At 55.3% G+C, this 18,171-nt stretch overlaps 1 protein-coding gene across 9 annotated transcripts; it reads right to left on the bottom strand.

Annotated features, from left to right (window-relative positions):
* Window positions 1–978: 978 nt before the first annotated feature.
* On the bottom strand, window positions 979–17,832 carry Carmil3 (capping protein regulator and myosin 1 linker 3). 9 transcript variants are annotated; one of them, XM_075949256.1, is made up of 40 exons: window positions 17,650–17,832; window positions 16,013–16,107; window positions 15,692–15,742; window positions 15,526–15,585; window positions 15,327–15,442; window positions 15,041–15,138; window positions 14,744–14,814; window positions 14,571–14,644; window positions 14,268–14,343; window positions 14,105–14,193; window positions 13,480–13,574; window positions 13,167–13,253; window positions 12,849–12,958; window positions 12,640–12,717; window positions 12,093–12,169; window positions 11,911–12,015; window positions 11,751–11,820; window positions 11,196–11,277; window positions 11,005–11,101; window positions 10,767–10,821; window positions 10,518–10,690; window positions 10,250–10,318; window positions 9,974–10,067; window positions 9,785–9,883; window positions 9,331–9,459; window positions 9,057–9,170; window positions 8,465–8,640; window positions 7,649–7,736; window positions 7,377–7,511; window positions 7,083–7,146; window positions 6,518–6,726; window positions 5,941–6,044; window positions 5,043–5,358; window positions 4,635–4,763; window positions 3,776–3,842; window positions 3,583–3,672; window positions 2,051–2,169; window positions 1,721–1,895; window positions 1,428–1,547; window positions 979–1,326 (listed from the first exon to the last, which is right to left on the bottom strand). In XM_075949256.1, the coding sequence occupies exons 1-40, from the start codon at window positions 17,687–17,689 to the stop codon at window positions 1,298–1,300; spliced, it is 4,125 nt and encodes a 1,374-aa protein (XP_075805371.1). In that variant the 5' UTR covers window positions 17,690–17,832; the 3' UTR covers window positions 979–1,297. The 9 variants fall into 9 exon arrangements, with proteins under 9 accessions (XP_075805371.1, XP_075805373.1, XP_075805376.1 ...); XM_075949258.1 differs by having other exon boundaries at window positions 979–1,323; XM_075949261.1 differs by having other exon boundaries at window positions 1,437–1,547.
* Window positions 17,833–18,171: the final 339 nt, after the last annotated feature.

The raw sequence follows: 18,171 nt of genomic DNA, 5'->3' as shown, positions 1-18,171 counted from the left end.
TGATTGCTCTTCCAAAGGACCCGGGTTCTATTCCCAGAACCTACATAGCAATTCACAACCACTTGTAACTTCAGTCCTAGGGACTCCAAAGCCCTCTTTTTGCCTCTGTGGGCACTGCATACACACGGTGCACAGACACACAGAGGCACAACACCCATACACATAAAATAAAGGAATTTAAAAAAGTTATATCTATGGGGCTGGAGAGACATCTCAGTGGTTCTGAGCACTTGTTGCTCTTGTAGGAATCCGGGGTTGGATTTCCAGCACCCCTACTGTGACTTACAGCATACCTAGCTTCAGTTTCAGGGGGATCTGATGCCCTCTTTTAGCCTCCACAGGTGCCAGGCATGCATGCATGCCTGCAAACATACATACATACATACACGCCAAACACTGATACATGTGAAAAGAGTATCTAAAGAAGGACTGAGGATGGCTCAGCAGGAAAAGGCTATTGTCACTAAGTCCGAGGACCTGAGTTTGATCCTGGGGACCCACACATTAGAAGGAGAGAACTGATTCCCACAAGTTGTCCTCTGACCTCCCCGTGAAATCTGTGACACACATGTGCTCATATGCATACACAGAAATAAATACATATAACAATAACATTAAAAAGGGTACCTATATGATAATACAGCATTTAATGTTAGTGAACATAGGTGTGAACACAGGTGCACACATGTACACACAGATGCACACAAGCTTCCCAGTCTTCTCTGGTACACTGACTGGGGTCTTCTAATCCCACCGCGATCCCCAAAGCCAGAAAGACACGATGTTGCTTTCTGTCACAGCAGCCCCCTTTACAGGCTTGCCCTGCACAGAACCGGCCACTTGCCACTCTTCGTCATCAGGCCTGCTATTTCCTCCTCTCCTCTGGGAGCCCCAGCCCCACATATGTGAGCTGTTCCTCACTGCCTTCTGCTGAGGCCAACCCTGGGGGCTTGTGCAATGTTATAGAGAATAGAAACAGACAGTGATTCTTTTTTATTATTATTCTATACAAGTGGCAGAGAACCCCTGGGCACGGAGGGGCAGAGATCTACCCTCCCCCAGGGGAAGAGACAGCCTCTGCCCCAAGCTCTCTACAGAGGTGAGGCAAGGCAGGTGTGAGGGCCTCCCTGCTTCAGGTTGCTCCCTCCCTTCCAGGCCCCACTCCTGCTCCCCTAGGCCTACTCAGTGTGTTGCCCTGTAGGACAAGGGCTGGCCAGGGCTGAGGGAGCAGGGGCTGAGGGCCTGAGTCCTTCTGAGGCACATGTCGAGGAAGGCTGGGGAGGGCAGTCAGTGGCGGTCAGTCCGTTCCTGGTTCACTGGTTCCTGCTGGGGATAAATCCAGGGAACCCTGTTTCCTGGGCAAAGAGAGCCAGCCACCCAGTGCTGGGGATCGAAGGGACCAGTGGGAAGGGGACCTGTTGTCTCACCACAGGCACCTGTAGGGTCAGGGGGCCGTCTTCGATCAGGCTCCAGCTTGTCACAGGACTGTGCTCGCCTTGTTCTCTTGGGTTTCAGGGGGGCTGTTCGGCGCCCCAGATCCGAAGGCCCTGAAAGGAGTCATAGCAAGCCTGGCACACAGGGGGCCTCACCAGTCGGGTACTCATCCGGGCTTTGACTCCTGGTTGTTGCTTATTCCGGTTTCATGCCTTGGAAGGAGATCTGATGTGGGGGCCTAAACCCCCAGTGTTCTCCCAAGCCCCCATCAGGTAGGGTGGCAGACCTTGCACTTCCGGTTCCTCTTGGTCTTGCTGTGAGCCCAGTCTCAGCCGGGGCTTGCTGACTCCTGGGGTAGCACTGCCAGGCTCAGGCTCTTCTCTGCCTCCTGGCACCTGGGGGGCCCGGCGGCCCCTGGGCACAGCCACTGGCTTAGGGGGACGTGGACCTATGGGGGGGTCCTGTAGATAACAGAGTAAAGATGCTGGGTCAGTTAGTCTCTGATTCCTTCAAAGGAGCCTCCTCACCGACGACTGGCTTTCAGCCTGACATTCCCAGGCCTTTTAGAATCTTAACCCCTTCAAAATACCCTCCCCATCCATCTTCCATCCTTCACCTTGGCATTCCTAGCGGGGACTGCCCTCTCTGGGAATGAGGCTCCCTCCTTTTCTTCCTCTCCATCCTGGGAAGCTGGGCTAGGGCTCTGGCAGCTGGGGTTGGGAGCACTCTCTTCAGCTGGGAAAGGGAAGATGTGAGAAGCTACAGAAAAGGCATTTGTCCAGAGCCATCCTGTTACTTTTCCCATGATGCCTTGCAAGGCTAGGACTTGCCCTATCTAAACTCTTTTGCTCCAGCATCTCTGCTTTCCATGTCCTCTTTTATTCTCCCATGTCCCAGGGTTGCCCAGGGCCAACAGGGCTCAGTCCTTTTCCTACTGGAGCAGAGTCAGAATAGAAGAACTCCTGGTTCCAAAGGCGCAGCTGCCTCCTCGGGGCTGCAGTGACCCAGGGACCTGCCAAGGCTGCAGCTTGGCACTTTCAGCACTGTCCTCAAGTCTGACTGGGGTAAGATGCCCTCTTACACTCGTCTGGGACTCTAAGCCACATGAGCACAGAAGGAACACCTGCCAGATGCTGTTTGTCTCTGAGTACGCAACACAGGACCTGGCTACCATGGTTTACTAAAGGAAGGATGAGGCCCTGCTTTGAATGCTTCATCTAGTCGGTGCCAGAGATGGAAAATGAGTAAAGCTGCCTCCAACAGTGGGCAGAGGATGGGATAGGCATATGGGTACTGGCAAGCCTTATGCCAGCACTACAGGAGAAGGAGGGGACAGAACAGAAAGGAACAGGATGCAACAACGGGGTGTAGGGAGTCCTCAAACCAGACTTGCCTGCTTGTTTATCCTTTATCTTTGGGCCCTAGCCTAGGAGTAGGGGTGGAGGAGGGAGGGGGCTGGGTCTCCAGGGAGATTGGGTCTGTGTTGATACTGCCAGGCAGGAGCTGTATCCCAGGCCTTTAGGACCCTGAGCTGAGGCTGGGCCATCTAGCTTTTCTTTAGTGCCTTCTTAGGCTGAATTCAGGTCCTCTGGACTCAGAAGGGGGAAATGTGACACTCACAGTAATTCCCTTCCCCGGCTCCTGATCCTGAAGTTAGAAAGTAAGTGACGGCCTGAGGTCACGGTGGCTGAGTGGCACTAGTGCGCAAGACTCTGGCCTCCGAGCAGAGGCACTGCTTCTGCTTTAGGGCATCCCTAAGGACTCTGAGGACAGGCTGGGAAGCAGGGTGGCAGTGTTAGCTTGCCCTCTCTCCCAGCAAGGCCTCATTTATAGAGGACATCCCTGTTGACAGCGGCCAGGGGAGCCAGCCACCTGTCTCAGAGAATTCTTTAGAAGCATCCACAAAGCCTTCCTCACATCCGCTTAACCCCGCTGATGCTACCTGTGCTTTGCAGAGTCTGGATTTGGATTAGATTAGGTTGTTAGTCTTTTTTTTTTTGGATGGTTCGCTAAATATTTTTAAACATGTTCACGGTGTTGACTTCCTACTGCCTCCCCTTGGTTGCAGTGCTGGTGTCTGTGGGTGGGTGCATGGTTTTTGGCTCTTTGAACTTTCAGCACTGTTGGCCAAGAAAGGGCTTTACATACCTATGTGCCACGTGGCCTCTGCCCGGCGCATAGCGCTGAAGGTCGGCTTGGAGCTTTGTGGGGGTGGGGGTGGCTTCCAGGCTCCAGGTCCTGGAGTCGGGGAGGGGATGGGAAGCAGAAGGGGAGAAGAGATGGGAGAATTAGGAGGCACTGAAGAGAGAGGGACTAAAGGAGCGAGGTCAGCCAACATCACCTGCATCATCTGAAGAACGCCGTGTCTGCCAAGCCTGGGTACTGTCCTCCTGGTCTGGGCCTGAGCCCTAAAAGGACATCTGAGTCAGGTTGTGAGAAAAGTCTCCTTCACATGGAGACAGCAGCTGAAAGAGGCGCTGGCCATAGACGCTCCTGTCAGTCATAGGTTATGAGTTCCTAGGTACTCAGACTTTGCTTTCAAAGCTCAGCACCCATATCACGTTGGGGGCATAAGAAGGTTTGCGCCAATGAACACACTGCTATCTGAGTGTCTGTGCTGCAGGAGAACATGGATCTTACAAAATGCCTGTGATTTTAAAGAGGATCATGGTTAGGTCCAGACTAAATTTGAAAAAGTGGGCTGATTTAAATAAAAATGCAGTGAAATTTTAACCAGGTGCTCACGAATAAGGCAAAAGTCAGTCGCAAAGGCTGTAACACAAGCCACAGAAGTTTGGGAAACAGGATTCTAAAAGCAAGTATTTTTATGACTCTATCCTCTGTTTTACGAGTTCTAATACAGTGGTTCTCATCCTTCCTAATGCTGTGACCCTTTAATACTGTTGTGGTGACCCCCAACCATAAAAATTATTCTTGTTGCTACTTCATAGCTGTAATTTCGTTACTGTTATGAATCATAACGTAAATATCTGATATTCAGGGTATCTGATATATGGCCCCTGTGTAAGGGGTCGCGACCCACAGGTTGGGAAACACAATTCTAATAGGTAAAGTGAGCCCTGGGTTCAGTGTGAACAACATGGAAAGAATCCGCCTTGTCTACTGACCACAGGGATGAGGGAAGTGAGGTGCTGGAAGGAACTCACAGGACCCTACATTGCCACCCCAGGACCCCTCACCTCTCGTTTTCCATCAAAGCTCCAGCCTTTGGTTCTCCCCAAGCCAGGAAGGGCAACACCATGTACCCTGGGTTGCTGCATTGTCCCAGGGGCTGGGGCTGCCTCCCCTGGCTCCAACCTCTCTGGACCCTAGAACAAAGTTTCTTGTTAAAGACACAAGAGGCTTTCTAGACAGAGGGGCGTTGTGGGAGGTCTGATGCCCCGTGAGACCCAGCTCTGGGGGAAGCCCTGCCTTGACTCTAGGGGGAACCCTTCCAACATCTTCTTCATTGTATGCACCATGTTCTGAATCATCCTCAAGAAAAGGGAATCTAAATTACCAATGTTCTCACATGACGGGTGGGTTGTATTCACAGAGTGGGCCATGTGTGGGCCAGAAGGGGAGACTGGCACTTCTGTCTGGCTTACCATCTTCCTGCAGAAGGTAGACCCCCGGGCTCCTCCGAATCCAGGAAGAAGGCTGCTCTCCTCCTCTGGGCTCCAACAAGGAGATGAGTTATTGCCAAGGCTTGGGGGGTCTGGACTGGGAGGGCTCTCCTGAGTTGGCGGTGGAGGTGGGGGCGGAGGGAGGAGGAGTCCAGCCGTAGGCGACCCTGGTCCCCTGTCCCCCTTGAAGCTCCGAGGCCGGCGGAAGTGAAACAGGCCTCGTCGCCTCTTCTTCTGGAGTGGAGGCAGTGGTGGTTCTGAGAGGCCAGGCCGCATGGTCCTCAGAGTCCGGGGATAGCTGGGCAGAGTTGGGGTGGGTTGGTGACAAGTGCCAGAAGCAGGGCTTAAAGTGGAGCTGGTGCTGGTCTGCTCTAAGTGTAACAATTATCCCGATCCCTCTCCATTTAGTCTCTCCTGTACTGCGGCTTGGCACTCGGTAGGGAACGCTGTCCTAACTTTCTCTGTCATAAACCATCAGTGGCTTCTTGAACCCAAAGTGACTCTATTTTCCTAGATCCCCTCCCATAATTCCTTCTTTCAGCTTCCCCAAATGACATCACTTATGTCCAGTCCCAGGGGAATCTGCCAACAGTGAGAGAGACCACTCAGGGTCTCATATTGCAAAAGGGCACTCCACCCGGTGCCTGTCACCCCTGATCTGTTCCTAACCCCAGACCTCAGCCAGCAATAAATGCTGGCTCCATATTTCTTCAGCCATCCGGAGGGGATTCCGAGGCCTGGGAGCGTGAGGATGGGTGAGGTCAGGATGAGAATACAGGGACATTTCCCAGAGAGACCAGTTAGGGGATGCGGTTGTTGGAGGACAAAGGATCCCTCACTGAGCCTGTGGTTTGCTGAGGGTGGGGAGTGGGCCTCATACCTGGAGCTTTCATCCATGACCCTTCTGCTGAAGAAGTCCTCCAGCCCCTCATCGAGGCGGGTTGCCATCCCGTTCTCCTGCCGAGGCCCAGGTACTGGTACCTGCTGGAAGGAAAGTCAGGTGCAGGAAGTCCCACCTCTCAGATCTTCCCAGGATCTTCCTCCTTGGACTTGGCCCCAGGAAAGTTTAGACTTCAGCACAACAAGATATTTTCAATGTCACAGCCACTACATGGCAAGATAGATTTATCCCTCTTCCCCTTTTCCTTCCTTCCTTCCTTCCTTCCTTCCTTCCTTCCTTCCTTCCTTCCTTCCTTCCTTCCGCATCCTCCCCCTTTTCAGATGGGGAGGAATGTCTCACTACATTGTCCAGGCTGATTGTGAACTTATGGGCTCAAGTGAGCCTCCTGCCTCAGCCCCCTGAGTAGCTGTGACTGTAAGTTCATGCCACCAAACACACACAAGATAGATTTCTTATTAAGTATTTTCTGGCTCTTGCCAATCTGGGTCCTAAAGCTTAGAGACCTGGCTCTGGCATTGCCATGGGAAGCTGCTTCTGTCAGGTCTTTGGGACTTACACTGGGCCGGCCAGGTCCTGGTGGGGTGGTCCTGGGAGGCCGAGGTCTCCCTTGTGTTTGATGTCTTAGTTTATAGCCGTGAGTAGGTAGCTCGGATAGACCTTCCCAGGAGCCACTTGCTGTGGACTGGCTGCCTCCAAGTCCCGAGAACCAGCCAGGAGGAATGCCCAGGCTCCCCAGCTGGCTTTCCATGTCCTGAGGGCTCCCGCCTGTGGATGCAATGTGTTCCAAGACTAACAGGAGAGTCAGGATGGAGAGGCAGAGAAAAGAAAGGGGACTAGGCCTGGGGAGAGGTAGAATGTGGGAGGCTTTAGAGCCGTGGTTCTCAGCCTTCCTAACGCTGCGACCCTTTGAGACAGTTCATGTTGTGACCCCGTATCATCAAATTACTTTCATCGCTATTTCACAATTGTAATTTTGTCACTGTTGTGAATCATATTGCGAACACCTGTGTTTTCAAATGGTCTTAGGTGACCCCTTTAAAGGGTTGTTTGACCCTCCTCCCTAAACAGGTTGCGATCCACAGGTTGAGAACCATGGCATTTTCTAGAGGCTGTAGACTCACTGATGAAGGCAGACACTGGCCGGATCTTCCGGCAGCGTTTCTGTTTCTTGATGGCCATCGTGTCCTGTGGAAATGGAGACAAAAAGTGGGTACCTTCGTCTGACCTCTCTCACCCCTTCCCCTGGAAGTCTTTGCCTTAGACTCCACCCTGCCTCAGGTGGCTGAGGATCTGGAATGAGGGAAGAGGAGAGGCTGAGCAGAGTGAGGTGGAGTGAGTTCAGGGAAGTGAGGGGAGACATTGCGCAGGTTCAGGGAGAGGACTCAGGTGAAAGGGCAGAGGGAAGACAGGCTCACGATGTTGGTCCCGAGTTCATCGTCGGTTTCCTCATGGTCGTGGTTCCTGCCTCTGCCTCGAGAAGATGCATCTTGCCCTTGGCTCGCCCCTCCTGGTGGATCTGACAGTGTCCTTAACTGGGTCAGGTGCCGGGCCTGAAGAATGACAGGCATTAATACAGAATCCCGAAGAACCTGCCCACTCTCCTGATTCTGGAGGAGAAGAGCCAGGGGAGATAGGATGGCACAGGGTAGAGGGAAGGCCTGAGTCCATCTGGGCTCGGAATGTTTACCAAGCTCTTGTGGGAGTGGTACAGCTCCTGCAGGATCTCATCCACTATGGAGTTGGTCAAGTAGGTGACCACGGAGAGCTTCACCTCACTGTAGGTATAAGTGGGGCTGTTCAGCTACTTATTGCCTGACCCCTGGGCCTCCACCCCTCCTTTCCCCAGATGTCTGAGAATGGGCCAGCTGGCCTGGCTGCCTACAGAGAGCATAGCTGCTGTTGGCTGCACCTTGGGTCCGGTACAGCCATATCTCTACAAACGTATGTGCCGGACCCAGAGAGTGATCATTTTGGCCGAGGTGTGTGTGGACAAAGAGGAACTCAAGGAGGAGCAGGAACAAGGAGGCTCCAGGTCAGGCGCTCCAGTGGCACCGAGCTAGGTAAACTGGGAGCTGACAAGCCTTGGGCTGCTTATTTCTCCCTTGCTTTAGTGAGTGGTGGTGCCTACACCCAGATGAGAGGTGGTGACAATTAGGAAGAAGGGAACATCTTTATACTCCTGTCTTACATACTTTTCTTTGTCTATGCCTCTGAGGAGGCTGTGTTTTGCTTTTAGGAGGTAATTCCTGGTATATGTGTAGGTCATGGGAGTAGATACCTACTCTCAGGAACCCCTGACCCCTTATGCCTGGGTACCCATCTCAGTACCCAGGTTTCTAGGGCAAGCACCAATCAGACCCTAAATAGCATGGCTGCACAGTTAAAGATCTGTCCCTTGAAATGGAAGGGCTATCCATTCATTATTCATCACGGAGAGCTCCAAACTGCCTAAGTGCTCTGGGCCAAATCCAGCCTCATCCCACTGCCACCCTCTGCCTCTCACTCCAGCTTGTTCTGAATGTCTTGTCCCGCCTGCTCCAGCAGCGCTCCTCGGATGAAGTTCCGGGGCACAGTGACACGTTCTGCTACATTGCTCAGCATCTTGTTGTGCCCTTCTGCCACCCGCATGGCCACAGGGCATAACTCCTGTGTGAGGCTGACCATGGACTCCAGAATCACCTAAGGAGGAGGAAGGCAGGGAGAGATCAGGCCTAGGAGCACCGTGCAAGTCTTTAGTCCTTTATCTAGTTCCCCAGGAGGAGACGGGGGGACCTAGCTAAGGTCACACAGCCGTTAGTCCCAGAACCTTGGAGACACAGGGTTTTCTGCCTTGGTCAGTGCCCTTCCACCCTACCATCCTGACAGAGGAGAGTCAGCCCAGATATCAGAATCTGAGAAAGGAAGGGGTTGGAAGTCAGGATCCAAGATGTCAGCTAACAGAAAAAATAATTCTAAGTCTATCTTGTTGCAGGCACAGGGGAGTCTGGGGGAGCCTAAACTCTATTTCCTTCGTGCCCTCTGACCCGTTGCCCTGACTTCAGCTTTAGTCAACCTTGGGTTCCCACCAATGGTCTCCTTCCTCTCCCAGAACTTGCCTGAAGCTCTTTGTCCACAGCTTTGGATACCTCACTGGCTACCGACTCCAGTCTCTGACGCACAGGTCCATCGTTGGCCAGCACGTGGCCCAGCTCATAGAGGCTGGGAAACAGCTGGAAAGGAAGAGGTCAGAATCAAGGCCCCACTAGGCCCCCAGGCTAGGAGGAACAGGTTCACAGAGCAGTGCTTAGATATTCCCAGTCTGTCACCAGAACTGGGTGACCTTCTTGGCTTTTCAGACTACAGGGGAGGGTGGGGCTGTGGAGGACTCACCGCCCGGGAGTTCTTGGCGTCCTTGATGAGGTCCCGGGCATAGAGCAGCTCATCTTGCACAGGCTCCAGGGGACACAGTCTCAGGGCTCGTACCTCCTCCTGCACTCGTCCACACAGCCGCTGCAGCATCTAGAGCACAGTGGCAGGAGTGGCAGGGGTCTCAGGTCAGACCCTGCGGGCCACGTTGCCAGCACTCACAGTGGTGGTATCTCTGCATTGCTTCTTTCCTCGGAATGCCCTTCCTGAATACCTAGTTGAGCCCCAGGAGTCCTCTGTACCCCTGGGCTGGGGCTACCCCTTGACTGCTATTTGCCTGTGTATATTTGGGGGCTCATAATCAGAGTGTCTTTTTGCTCAGTCCAGTTTGGGGCACCACGTGATGCCCATCCGTGTGCTTCCAGCACGTGGCATCTGTACCCTGCATGCCCCATGCTCCTGGGAGGGAAATGTTTACTTGCTCGGCGCTGCTGGTCACCAGGCCCTGCTGCAGCCTGAAGGCTTGCTCCTGGGGGCATGTCTGGGAGTGGTTGTTTCTCACCAGGCACCACTGGATCTGGAGATGATGGAGCGGGAAGGGTCAGGGCTGAGGGTGCGGCTGCCTCTGCCCCTTGCTGTCTTCACTGCTTACAACACGGCGCTTCACCTTCTGCCATACGTCCTCGGTGCGCTCAGGGGCACTGCGGTAGGCTTGAGAGATGTCACTCACGGGGAAGGACATGAAGCGCAGGGTGTGGTTGCTGTGAAACGGTAGTAGAGTTGGGGGGTGGAGGTAAAGAGGGGAGCCTTCCCCAGCCTCCACTTGCTCATTATTTCCCTATCCTATAGGTCTGGGAACTGGGATGTACCTAGGGTCATTTAATTCTCGTCCTGGAACAGAGGGGCTGGGGCCTGTATCAGGATACAGTGCTGGTTCACTCACCTCTCCAGGGCCCTTGCAATGTCCAGGAAGCCCAGAGCAGATGTATTGTTCCGGTCCCATAGGATAGTTCTGGGGGAGGGTGAACAACAGTTGTTAGCACTCCCTTTGGGTCCTCGGTAAAAGCCAGAGGGGTAACCTTCTTGCATCCCCCTTTTCCCTGACAGAGTCACAGTTCCAGAAGAGGAGGGCATGGGGGCCAAGGGGGGAAACATGTGCATATGTCAGTGGGTTGGGGATCTAGGTGGAAGGATGGAGACGTGGGCCTCACCTGAGGGAAGAGTTTATCTGCAGTGCCTTCGACAGCATCTTGGCCCCGATGTCCTCCATGCCGTTGCCACTCAGATCCACCTTGGCCAGGCAGGTGTTGCTGCCCAGGGCATTGATGAGGATGCTGGTGCGAAGCTTCAGCCTGGAGTCCGCCACGGACAGCGACTGCAGGGACTGAGTGGGCAAAAGGAAGTTAGGCTCAGTCTTCACCACCACCCACCCGAGCTCCCTCCCAGGCCTGGTCACTCACACAGTCCTCTTCCTGGATCAACTGCACCAGCTTGTGAAGGATCTCTTCCAGAGTCCTGCAGGGAGATGGGGTCAGAGGAGGAGGGGAGGGGGACAGGGACATGCTATTAGAGAAAGAGAGAGGTGGCCAGAGGGAACCCAGGAAGCCACCGGGAGGGGAGGGGGCCGGGGGGAACACAGCCAGCCATGGGGAGTGATGGGTGATGGAGCAGGGTCTGTGGGCACAGAATGGGGCTCACTTGGCCTTGACATTGAAGTTCTTTCCCAGGAACAGGTGCTTGAGGGATTTGTTCTTGCCAAGTGCAGGCACCAGTGTCAGGAGGTCTGAGTCAAACCCTGTTCAGCAGACGGGAGAGTCCTGGCCGTGAGGCCCAAGGCCAACAGAGGGCTCCTCAGGGCTTCACCCCAGTGCTCAAGGAGTCTTACTCACCATTGTCAGACAGATCTAGGCTGCCTATACAGGTGACGGCCCCCAGCTGCTCCTGCAAGGCCTGGGCTCCTGCTGAGCGGAGCTGGAGGGACAGGGAACGGGGTGGGGGGGTGAAGGATGAGGTAGGGGATGAGCATGATTAGTCCTTAGATATTATACCAGTAGGACTTAAAGTCGTACCAGGTCTTGGGTGTAAAATCAGGGAGACACCTTTGCACAGTATCCATCCCTAGGGGTTTCCCCTCCCTCCGCCAAAAGAAGCTGCTCTGAAGACAGCTTGCTCCTGCCCTCTGCTGGGCAAGCCTGGTATCTGCCACCCAAAGCTTTAGGGGCAGAGAGATTCTGGAGTCTGAACTTGGCCAGTTTGAGAGGGAAAGGGGTGTGGTCAGGCCAGATAGCTGTCCTCTTTCTGCTTCTTACTCCGTATGTGTGTGTGTTTGTGTGAGGGAGAGAGACAGAGAGAGAGAGAGAGGAGAGAGATGGGGTGGCAACTCAGAGCTAAGTCTTGACTGGGGGACACTGGGACGACGTCTAGGAAATAGGAGCAGAGCTCACCTCACAGCTGCTAAGGTCCAGGTGCAGATCGCTGAGGTGACTGTTGAGGGAGAGGCCCTGAAGGAGTGCCCTGCAGTAGGAAGGTCAGTAGGCCCACTTTACCCCTCCCTCGCACTTCCATGGCTCCCTTGGGCATCCTCCAACTCTTCACCCACCCAACCTGAGGGCCTCCAGGGGTAGCCTTGTGGCTGACAGGTTGACATGGCTCAGGGTGTAGGCGCTGCTGAAGAATTGCTTGAAGGCTGGCGAGGCCTCCCGGCCCTTCCTGTGGAGACCTCGGGAGTCAGTATGGAAGGGCTGTGGACACGCATTACTTCTTCCTCCCTGCCCCCTCTCCCCCACCTGTGGGAGCAGCTGTTTCGAGCCAGGTTGAGGTAGGTGAGGTGGGAGCAACAGCCATGAAGGAGGGCGCCCAGAAGCTGTGGAGAGACACAGTGGACCTTAACAGACCTGGGGAGAGCGTGAGACCCTTCCTATCCCTGTCAAGTCCCTGGCATTTCTCTCTCTGAGACCTCCATGGAGAATGCTCATTCAGTTTCTTCAAGATCCAGTTTGCTCTTCTATGGAAGGCAGGGCTACCGGGAGACTCACAGGCAGTATTGGTAAAACAGGGCCACTCTTGGCTTCCAGGAGCATTTTCTCAAGTTAGCATTTTCTGCTAGTGGGCATAGCCCTGTGCCAGGACTGGAGTGAGGGTCTATTTTTAGGTAAAGCCAGCATGGTCTAGTGATCTGAATGAAGCACACACGGTATAGACTATAAACCTGAAGTCGTCCTTGTAGCTTTGTCCACCTCTGTACTCAGGGGGAGAGGGGGAGATGGAAGGCCCCCTCAACCCCCACTTTTTAAAACCCCCCTGTCCAGCTCCTTCCATCACCCAACCCCTCACCAAGTCCACAGCACAGTCAGTCCCTGACAGATCCAGGTGTACCAAGGCATTGGGCTGGGCCAGGAAACTATAGAGGGCCTGGGGAAGAAAGGGTAGAGGAAGGGAAAGGTGGGTAGCATCCCCCTACCCTTAGGGGCCATGGGATAGAAACTCCCATGAATCCCAAGCATGCGTTTATAGACGGTTGAGGCTACATTCCATGGACTCACATTGGCCTCATCTGTGGCAAGCAGCCCAGGGTTCTTGCTCAGGTCCAGGTATCGAAGGGAGCTGGCAAAGGCCGGGTTGGCCCCGAAGGTCTGGCCCAGTGCCTGGAGCCCTGAGCACAGCGGGCACTGGGCTGGGTTGGCCCCCATCCCCACTTCATCCTGTTAATCCATGAGGCTCCACCCCCCACGCCCCAGTATCATTCTTTCCCCTCTCCCAGTCCCTGGGATGGTATGTGAGCGAATGGGTCCACCTCTAGGGCTCAGCATCTCAGGCAGCATTCAGGAAGGGTCAGAGGCCTGGGGTCCTAGTGTGAGTACCTCGAGGGGAAATGGCAGTCTTGGCCAGGCACAGTTTGGTGAGGCCAGTAGGGAAGCAGAGGAGCTGCTGGCTCAGACTGAGGAAACCTGGGGAGTGGAGAGAGAAAAGGAGCTGGTGAGTGGCTGTTAGTGGGTACATATGGTGTGGTCAGGCTGGGGCTAGATTTGGGTGGAGGCCTGGGGTCAAGGATGGAGGTGCTTGGGCTTGGGGCAATCCTCAGGCTGCAAAGGCCCTATTCAAACCTAGGTTGGGCTCTGGGCTGGGATAAGGGTCTGCATTGCAGTGGGGATAGGATTCAGGGCTAGGGCTCACCCTTGTCCTCGATGGGGTTGTGGGACAGAGTGAGGGCATGCAGCACACAGCTCCCGTTCTCCCCAAACACCCCGGCCAGCTTCTGGACAAAGTCCCTTCAGGGAAGGGGAGGAAGGATTTGTCCTGAGCTGAGCCCCAGGTCTCCAGCCCCTGGCTGCCCTCCCGTCTCCTATCTGCCTGTTTGACTAGGGCTATCCTGTCAGGGGACCCCAAGGTGGAGGAGCAACTTGGGGCTGACCAGGGAGATTTTCACACAGGAGTTCGTGGGAGTAAAAGGTGGGGCTGCATCTTGTATTCCATACCTATGGGCATTCCATACTTCAGGATGGCATGCTGAGGCAAAGCCCAGCTTTGGGTTCTTAAGATTGGAGCAGCCCACCCTGCTTGGGAGTTGGTGGGACATGAAGTGTGTTCTGAGGAGAAGTCAGGAGCTGGGACATAAGGGACTAAGATCTGAGTCCCATTTTGACTTCCAGTTTGCTTTGTGCCTGTCTAAGCATCAGCGTCCTCTATAAAGTGAGGAGCTAGATGAAACAGCCCAGGGTCTCATAGGTTCTCTAGTGTTCCGGGACTCTAAGACTATATATATGGAGAAAGTACTGCCCACGGAGGAGCCTGGCCTCACGTCTTAAGGCCAGCATTGTCCAGCACCAGCTCTTCGATGCTCCCCGACTTGCTGAGGGTATGTAGCACCTGTTCTAGCACTTCTGAGCCCTGAGGACAGAGGGGTCCTGCAATCAGGAACCAAGAAGAACACAACTTCCCCTTCCCCGGGTCCTAGTTCTTACCAGTCTCAAGTCTTTGCAGTAGAGTTTGGTGAACCACTGGTTGTAGGCCAGGGCTGCCACCATTAGGGCCAAATCTCTGGGGACATTGGATAGGACAAGAAAGGATGAACCAGGGCAAGAATGAGGGGACTAAGGATGGGATGGGTGGGGGGGGGGAAGCTAGATGGGCGGATGGCAGTGGGGTAAGTGGTTGGAATTGCAGGGATAAGGCAGGGGCTGTGGGTCGGACCAGAAGGGGGAACCTTGAGAGGGGCAAGGCCAAGGCTGGGAATTTGGGGGTTAAGTTTCTGCCCATCTGCTTACCGGCTCTCCAAGTGGCTGAAATCCAAAAGATTGAACTCTCGGTTATCCTCAGCGTGGTAGATGGTGTCCACATCCTTGGAGAGGTGGGAGTGGCTCACATCCGCTTCGGGCCCCTCCTCCGTCCCCTCCCTTTGGGCCCCACCTACTCCCTACCAAGTCCCTGCCCAACGCACCCATTGCACCTCCTCACGGCAGTGCAGTCCGTTGTAGTCACACAGGGCAGCATAGGTCTCCGAGAAGCCACCTGCAGGGCAGGAGATGGGCTGGCTCCAGGGTGGTGAGGGGGATGGGAAATAGGCTTAGAATTCAGATATGGTCAAGGTCATTGCAAGTGCTAGTGTCCTAGGTTCCTTCCAAGCCATAAACCTCGAGCCTGAGGTCCTCAGGACAGGCAAAACCCATGCACAGAGGGCTGTGGATAGGGGGCAGGGTGCGCCAAGACCCACGTTCTCATGTCTGCCCCTGCTCACCACACACGCTGTGGGTGGTGGATGTGGAAGTTTCAGAGTTGGGAGATGTGTCTCGGGGCCCCTCTGGGGTGTCTGCATTTCCACGCCGGATCAAACACCTGGAAGACGAACAAATCACTCCAGAGAGAGAGGTAAAGAGGTTCTCGGTTCTCCCTGCATTATGGTGTGGGAGTCTCCAGGGAAGAGCAGAGAGAGGATTCTGGTCCTGGGAGCCCAGATCAACAGGAAGGAGAGAGAACTCTGCCTGTAGTCTAGCCCTTTGGGAGACCCCTCATCTGCCACTCACCCAGGGCCAGGGCAGACCTTGGAGAGGGCAGAGCTCACATGTCGTGTCACCTGGTCCACACTCTCAGCTGATGGCAGCCGCATGCTCACCATACCACGCTCAGTCTCTACCAAGATCTGAGGGGGAGGGAGTGGCAGAGCCTTAGAGATCCACGCCTTCTTCTAATTGGCCCAGCGGTGGCCTGAGCCCCGCGGCTCACCTGGTTCTGACTGAGTGTGTTGAAGGCACGGATCTCCAGGACATTGAACGAGCTCTCCACCTGGTGGGGCATGGGTGGGGTGCTTAGTTCCTGGAAAGGGCCTGTCACTAGACACGACAGGAACATGCCAGGCATCCCCCCCCCCCGACTCCTTAGCCCAACTTACCTTGGCAGGAACTTTAAGGGGGAAAAGGTGGAGGCGCCAGGAGGTCAGGGCCTGCAGCGTAGAGCATCAACAGCTTAGGGCAGCCTTTTGGGCCACGGTGCCTTTGCCATCTTTTAGCTCCTCAGTTCTGCTCCAAGACCCCCTGTGCCCCCCACATTCTTCCTGTCCTACCTTCAGCTCCTGTGCACCAGCCTGGTCTGGTTCTGTCCTCACCCTTAGACTTTGTCTCCTCAGCACCATCTCCAGCTGTTTTCTTGCCCACCTCCCTACAGCTCAGCTGCCCTTGAATATCTCTTCTTCCCCCAAGACCAATGCTCTCACCAGCACTCGGTCCTCAAACTTCTTGGGTTTTGTCTCCAGTTTCACACGATGTTGCTGGAGCACAGCCCCCTGGCTCAGGCACCTCCGGATGCTGTCTGCAGATGGGTAGGACCAGCTCAAAACTTCTCTTACCCCCCCCCCCCCCCGATCCCCACCCCACTCTCCAGAGAGAAAGGGGCAGATGAGAGGTGAGAAATAGAGGCAAACAGGCCCTGGATAGGGAGGCATGGGGCAGAGACTTCTTTTCTGGATGACTTTATTACTGGAGGACGGTGAGGAGAAACTCTGGCTCCCAGTGTCCCTGACTCAGGGGACGGTTGCTGACTGACACTGTCTGTGGGAGCATGTATCTTACACTTCTGATGGTGTGAAGGATTTTTCCCACGCATGCACTACACCAACATACACATAGTGAGTCAGTGTGTGTGTGTGTGTGTGTGGGCTGGGGGGTTGGGGTGGGGGTGGGAATGTCCCCTGACTGTATCCTAGGTGGTCTGAGCGTGAGAATCTGCTTTTTACTATGGCTGTATGTTTTTCTTCTGATGATGCCAGAGAACCTGAATATGGCATTAGTGGGGACAGAGAGTGTGAATGAGTGCTGGCTTGCATATGAAAGGGGCAGAGTGCCAGACAGTTTGTGTGTGGAGGGTAGGGTAAGAGAGGGATTTAATGTTTCAATGAGCCCATACAATCTTCTGACAGAACCATCCAGTTACCCCACTGTGTGAGTGTGTGCGTGTGCGCGCGCTTACACGTGCACGACAGAGTATGCATATATGTGGTGGAGGTGCAGCTTCTGTAAGATGTGTGTACACACATCTCATGATTGTGCTTCTAAATGCATGCGTAGGTGTGAGAGATCTCCAAAGTGCAACAGGGCTCTGAATATCCTTGAGCGTCCTGTTTTCTGCATAGGCTAGCCTATGCTCCTGCCTTTGAGGGTCAGGGTTGTGGCAGTGCTGCGTTGGTGGGGGGGATTAGAGGAGATACGTCTGAAAATCACTGATCCAGAGAGGTGTGGAGGTGTTGAGTGGTGGGTAATGAGAAGGGGGCAGGCTGGAACTGGGGTTCTGGGAGATGAGACGCAGAAACCCTGCTCTTGGTTTTAGCTTCAGTCCAGGGCCTGTGCCCTGATTCCCTCCTTTGCCCCACTGGCCTGGGCGCTGCCAGGCTCCCAGGGGCCTCTCCAGGGCCAGTTCCGGGGCGGGGCCGAGAGGAGGGAGGGTGTTGAGATAAGCAGCAGTCAGGACCAGGGGCAGCTCCCAACGCCTAGCCCCGCCCGGCGAGGGTGAGGGGAAAGCTGGGACTCTCCGGAGGGAAGGAAGACTAGCTGCCTTGCGGAGGGGTGGGTCAAGAACGCAGAGAGTCAGCCCCCAAGAGCGCCAGGGAACTGCACCTGTCACCGAAGAGCGGGACGGGCGGCTCCGGGACAGGAAGGTTCTGATAGGGTGAGGCGAGTGGAGCAGGGAAGGATGCTCCACGGAAAGCAAAGCTGGGACTGAGATGCAGAGGAAGGGACTGCCTAAGAGCGAGGATGCGTGAGGGGGCGGGAGGCGCCGGGCTGGGGTGTACCGCAGGAAAGCACTGGGTCTGGATGCTCGCGGACCGGGCGTCCGGAGATGAAGGCAACCTCGTACCTTGCAGCTCGCGGGTGAGCTCCACGCTGGCCTTGGCCATGGCGGCCGCCGCTGCTGCTGCTGCTGCTGCTGCAGAGGAGCCGCCGCCGCCGCCTCCCGAGAGGCGCCGCACATGCTAGTCCCGGCTCCGGCAGGGCCCGGCGCTGAGCGCTGCAGTAGCGGCCGAGCCCGCTCCCGTCAGGGGCGGCTGCGCGAGCGCTCCTCCCCCCGGCTACTGAGCGCTGGGTCTCCCGCCCCTCCCGGAGAGTTGGCCAATGGAGCATGCGCGCTGAGATTTCGAGCCGCGTGAGACCCCGCGCGCGCTCGCGACGACCCCTCCCGCGGGCTACCTCGTGAGAAGCCCAGTGAACGGCTCATGGTGTCCGAGCTATCTCAGGGGCGGGGTGCAGCGCTTCCACTTGCCGTGCCACCCACGCCTCGGCCACCCGGAGCAGAACCTTCAGTTTCTTTGTTTATGTGCCTTGGTACCCCTCCCCGGGTCATCCTTGTATGGCCCCGCCCTCTCCCTCTTTCCTGCCCAGG

Source organism: Microtus pennsylvanicus, chromosome 15, assembly GCF_037038515.1.
Source record: "Microtus pennsylvanicus isolate mMicPen1 chromosome 15, mMicPen1.hap1, whole genome shotgun sequence".
Lineage (NCBI taxonomy): Eukaryota > Metazoa > Chordata > Mammalia > Rodentia > Cricetidae > Microtus > Microtus pennsylvanicus.
This window is presented reverse-complemented; position numbering and strand designations above follow the sequence as displayed.

What these genes read in the sequence shown, in the direction of transcription:
- Carmil3 (XM_075949256.1), bottom strand. Translation starts at nt 17,689, where the DNA reads ATGGCCAAGGCCAGCGTGGAGCTCACCCGCGAGCTGCAAG. An exon ending in AGTTTGAGGACCGAGTGCTG is followed by an intron (nt 15,743 to 16,012) that starts GTGAGAGCATTG and finishes TCTACGCTGCAG; the next exon opens with GCCCTGACCTCCTGGCGCCT. An exon ending in TTGCCACAGATGAGGCCAAT is followed by an intron (nt 12,718 to 12,848) that starts GTGAGTCCATGG and finishes TTTCTTCCCCAG; the next exon opens with GCCCTCTATAGTTTCCTGGC.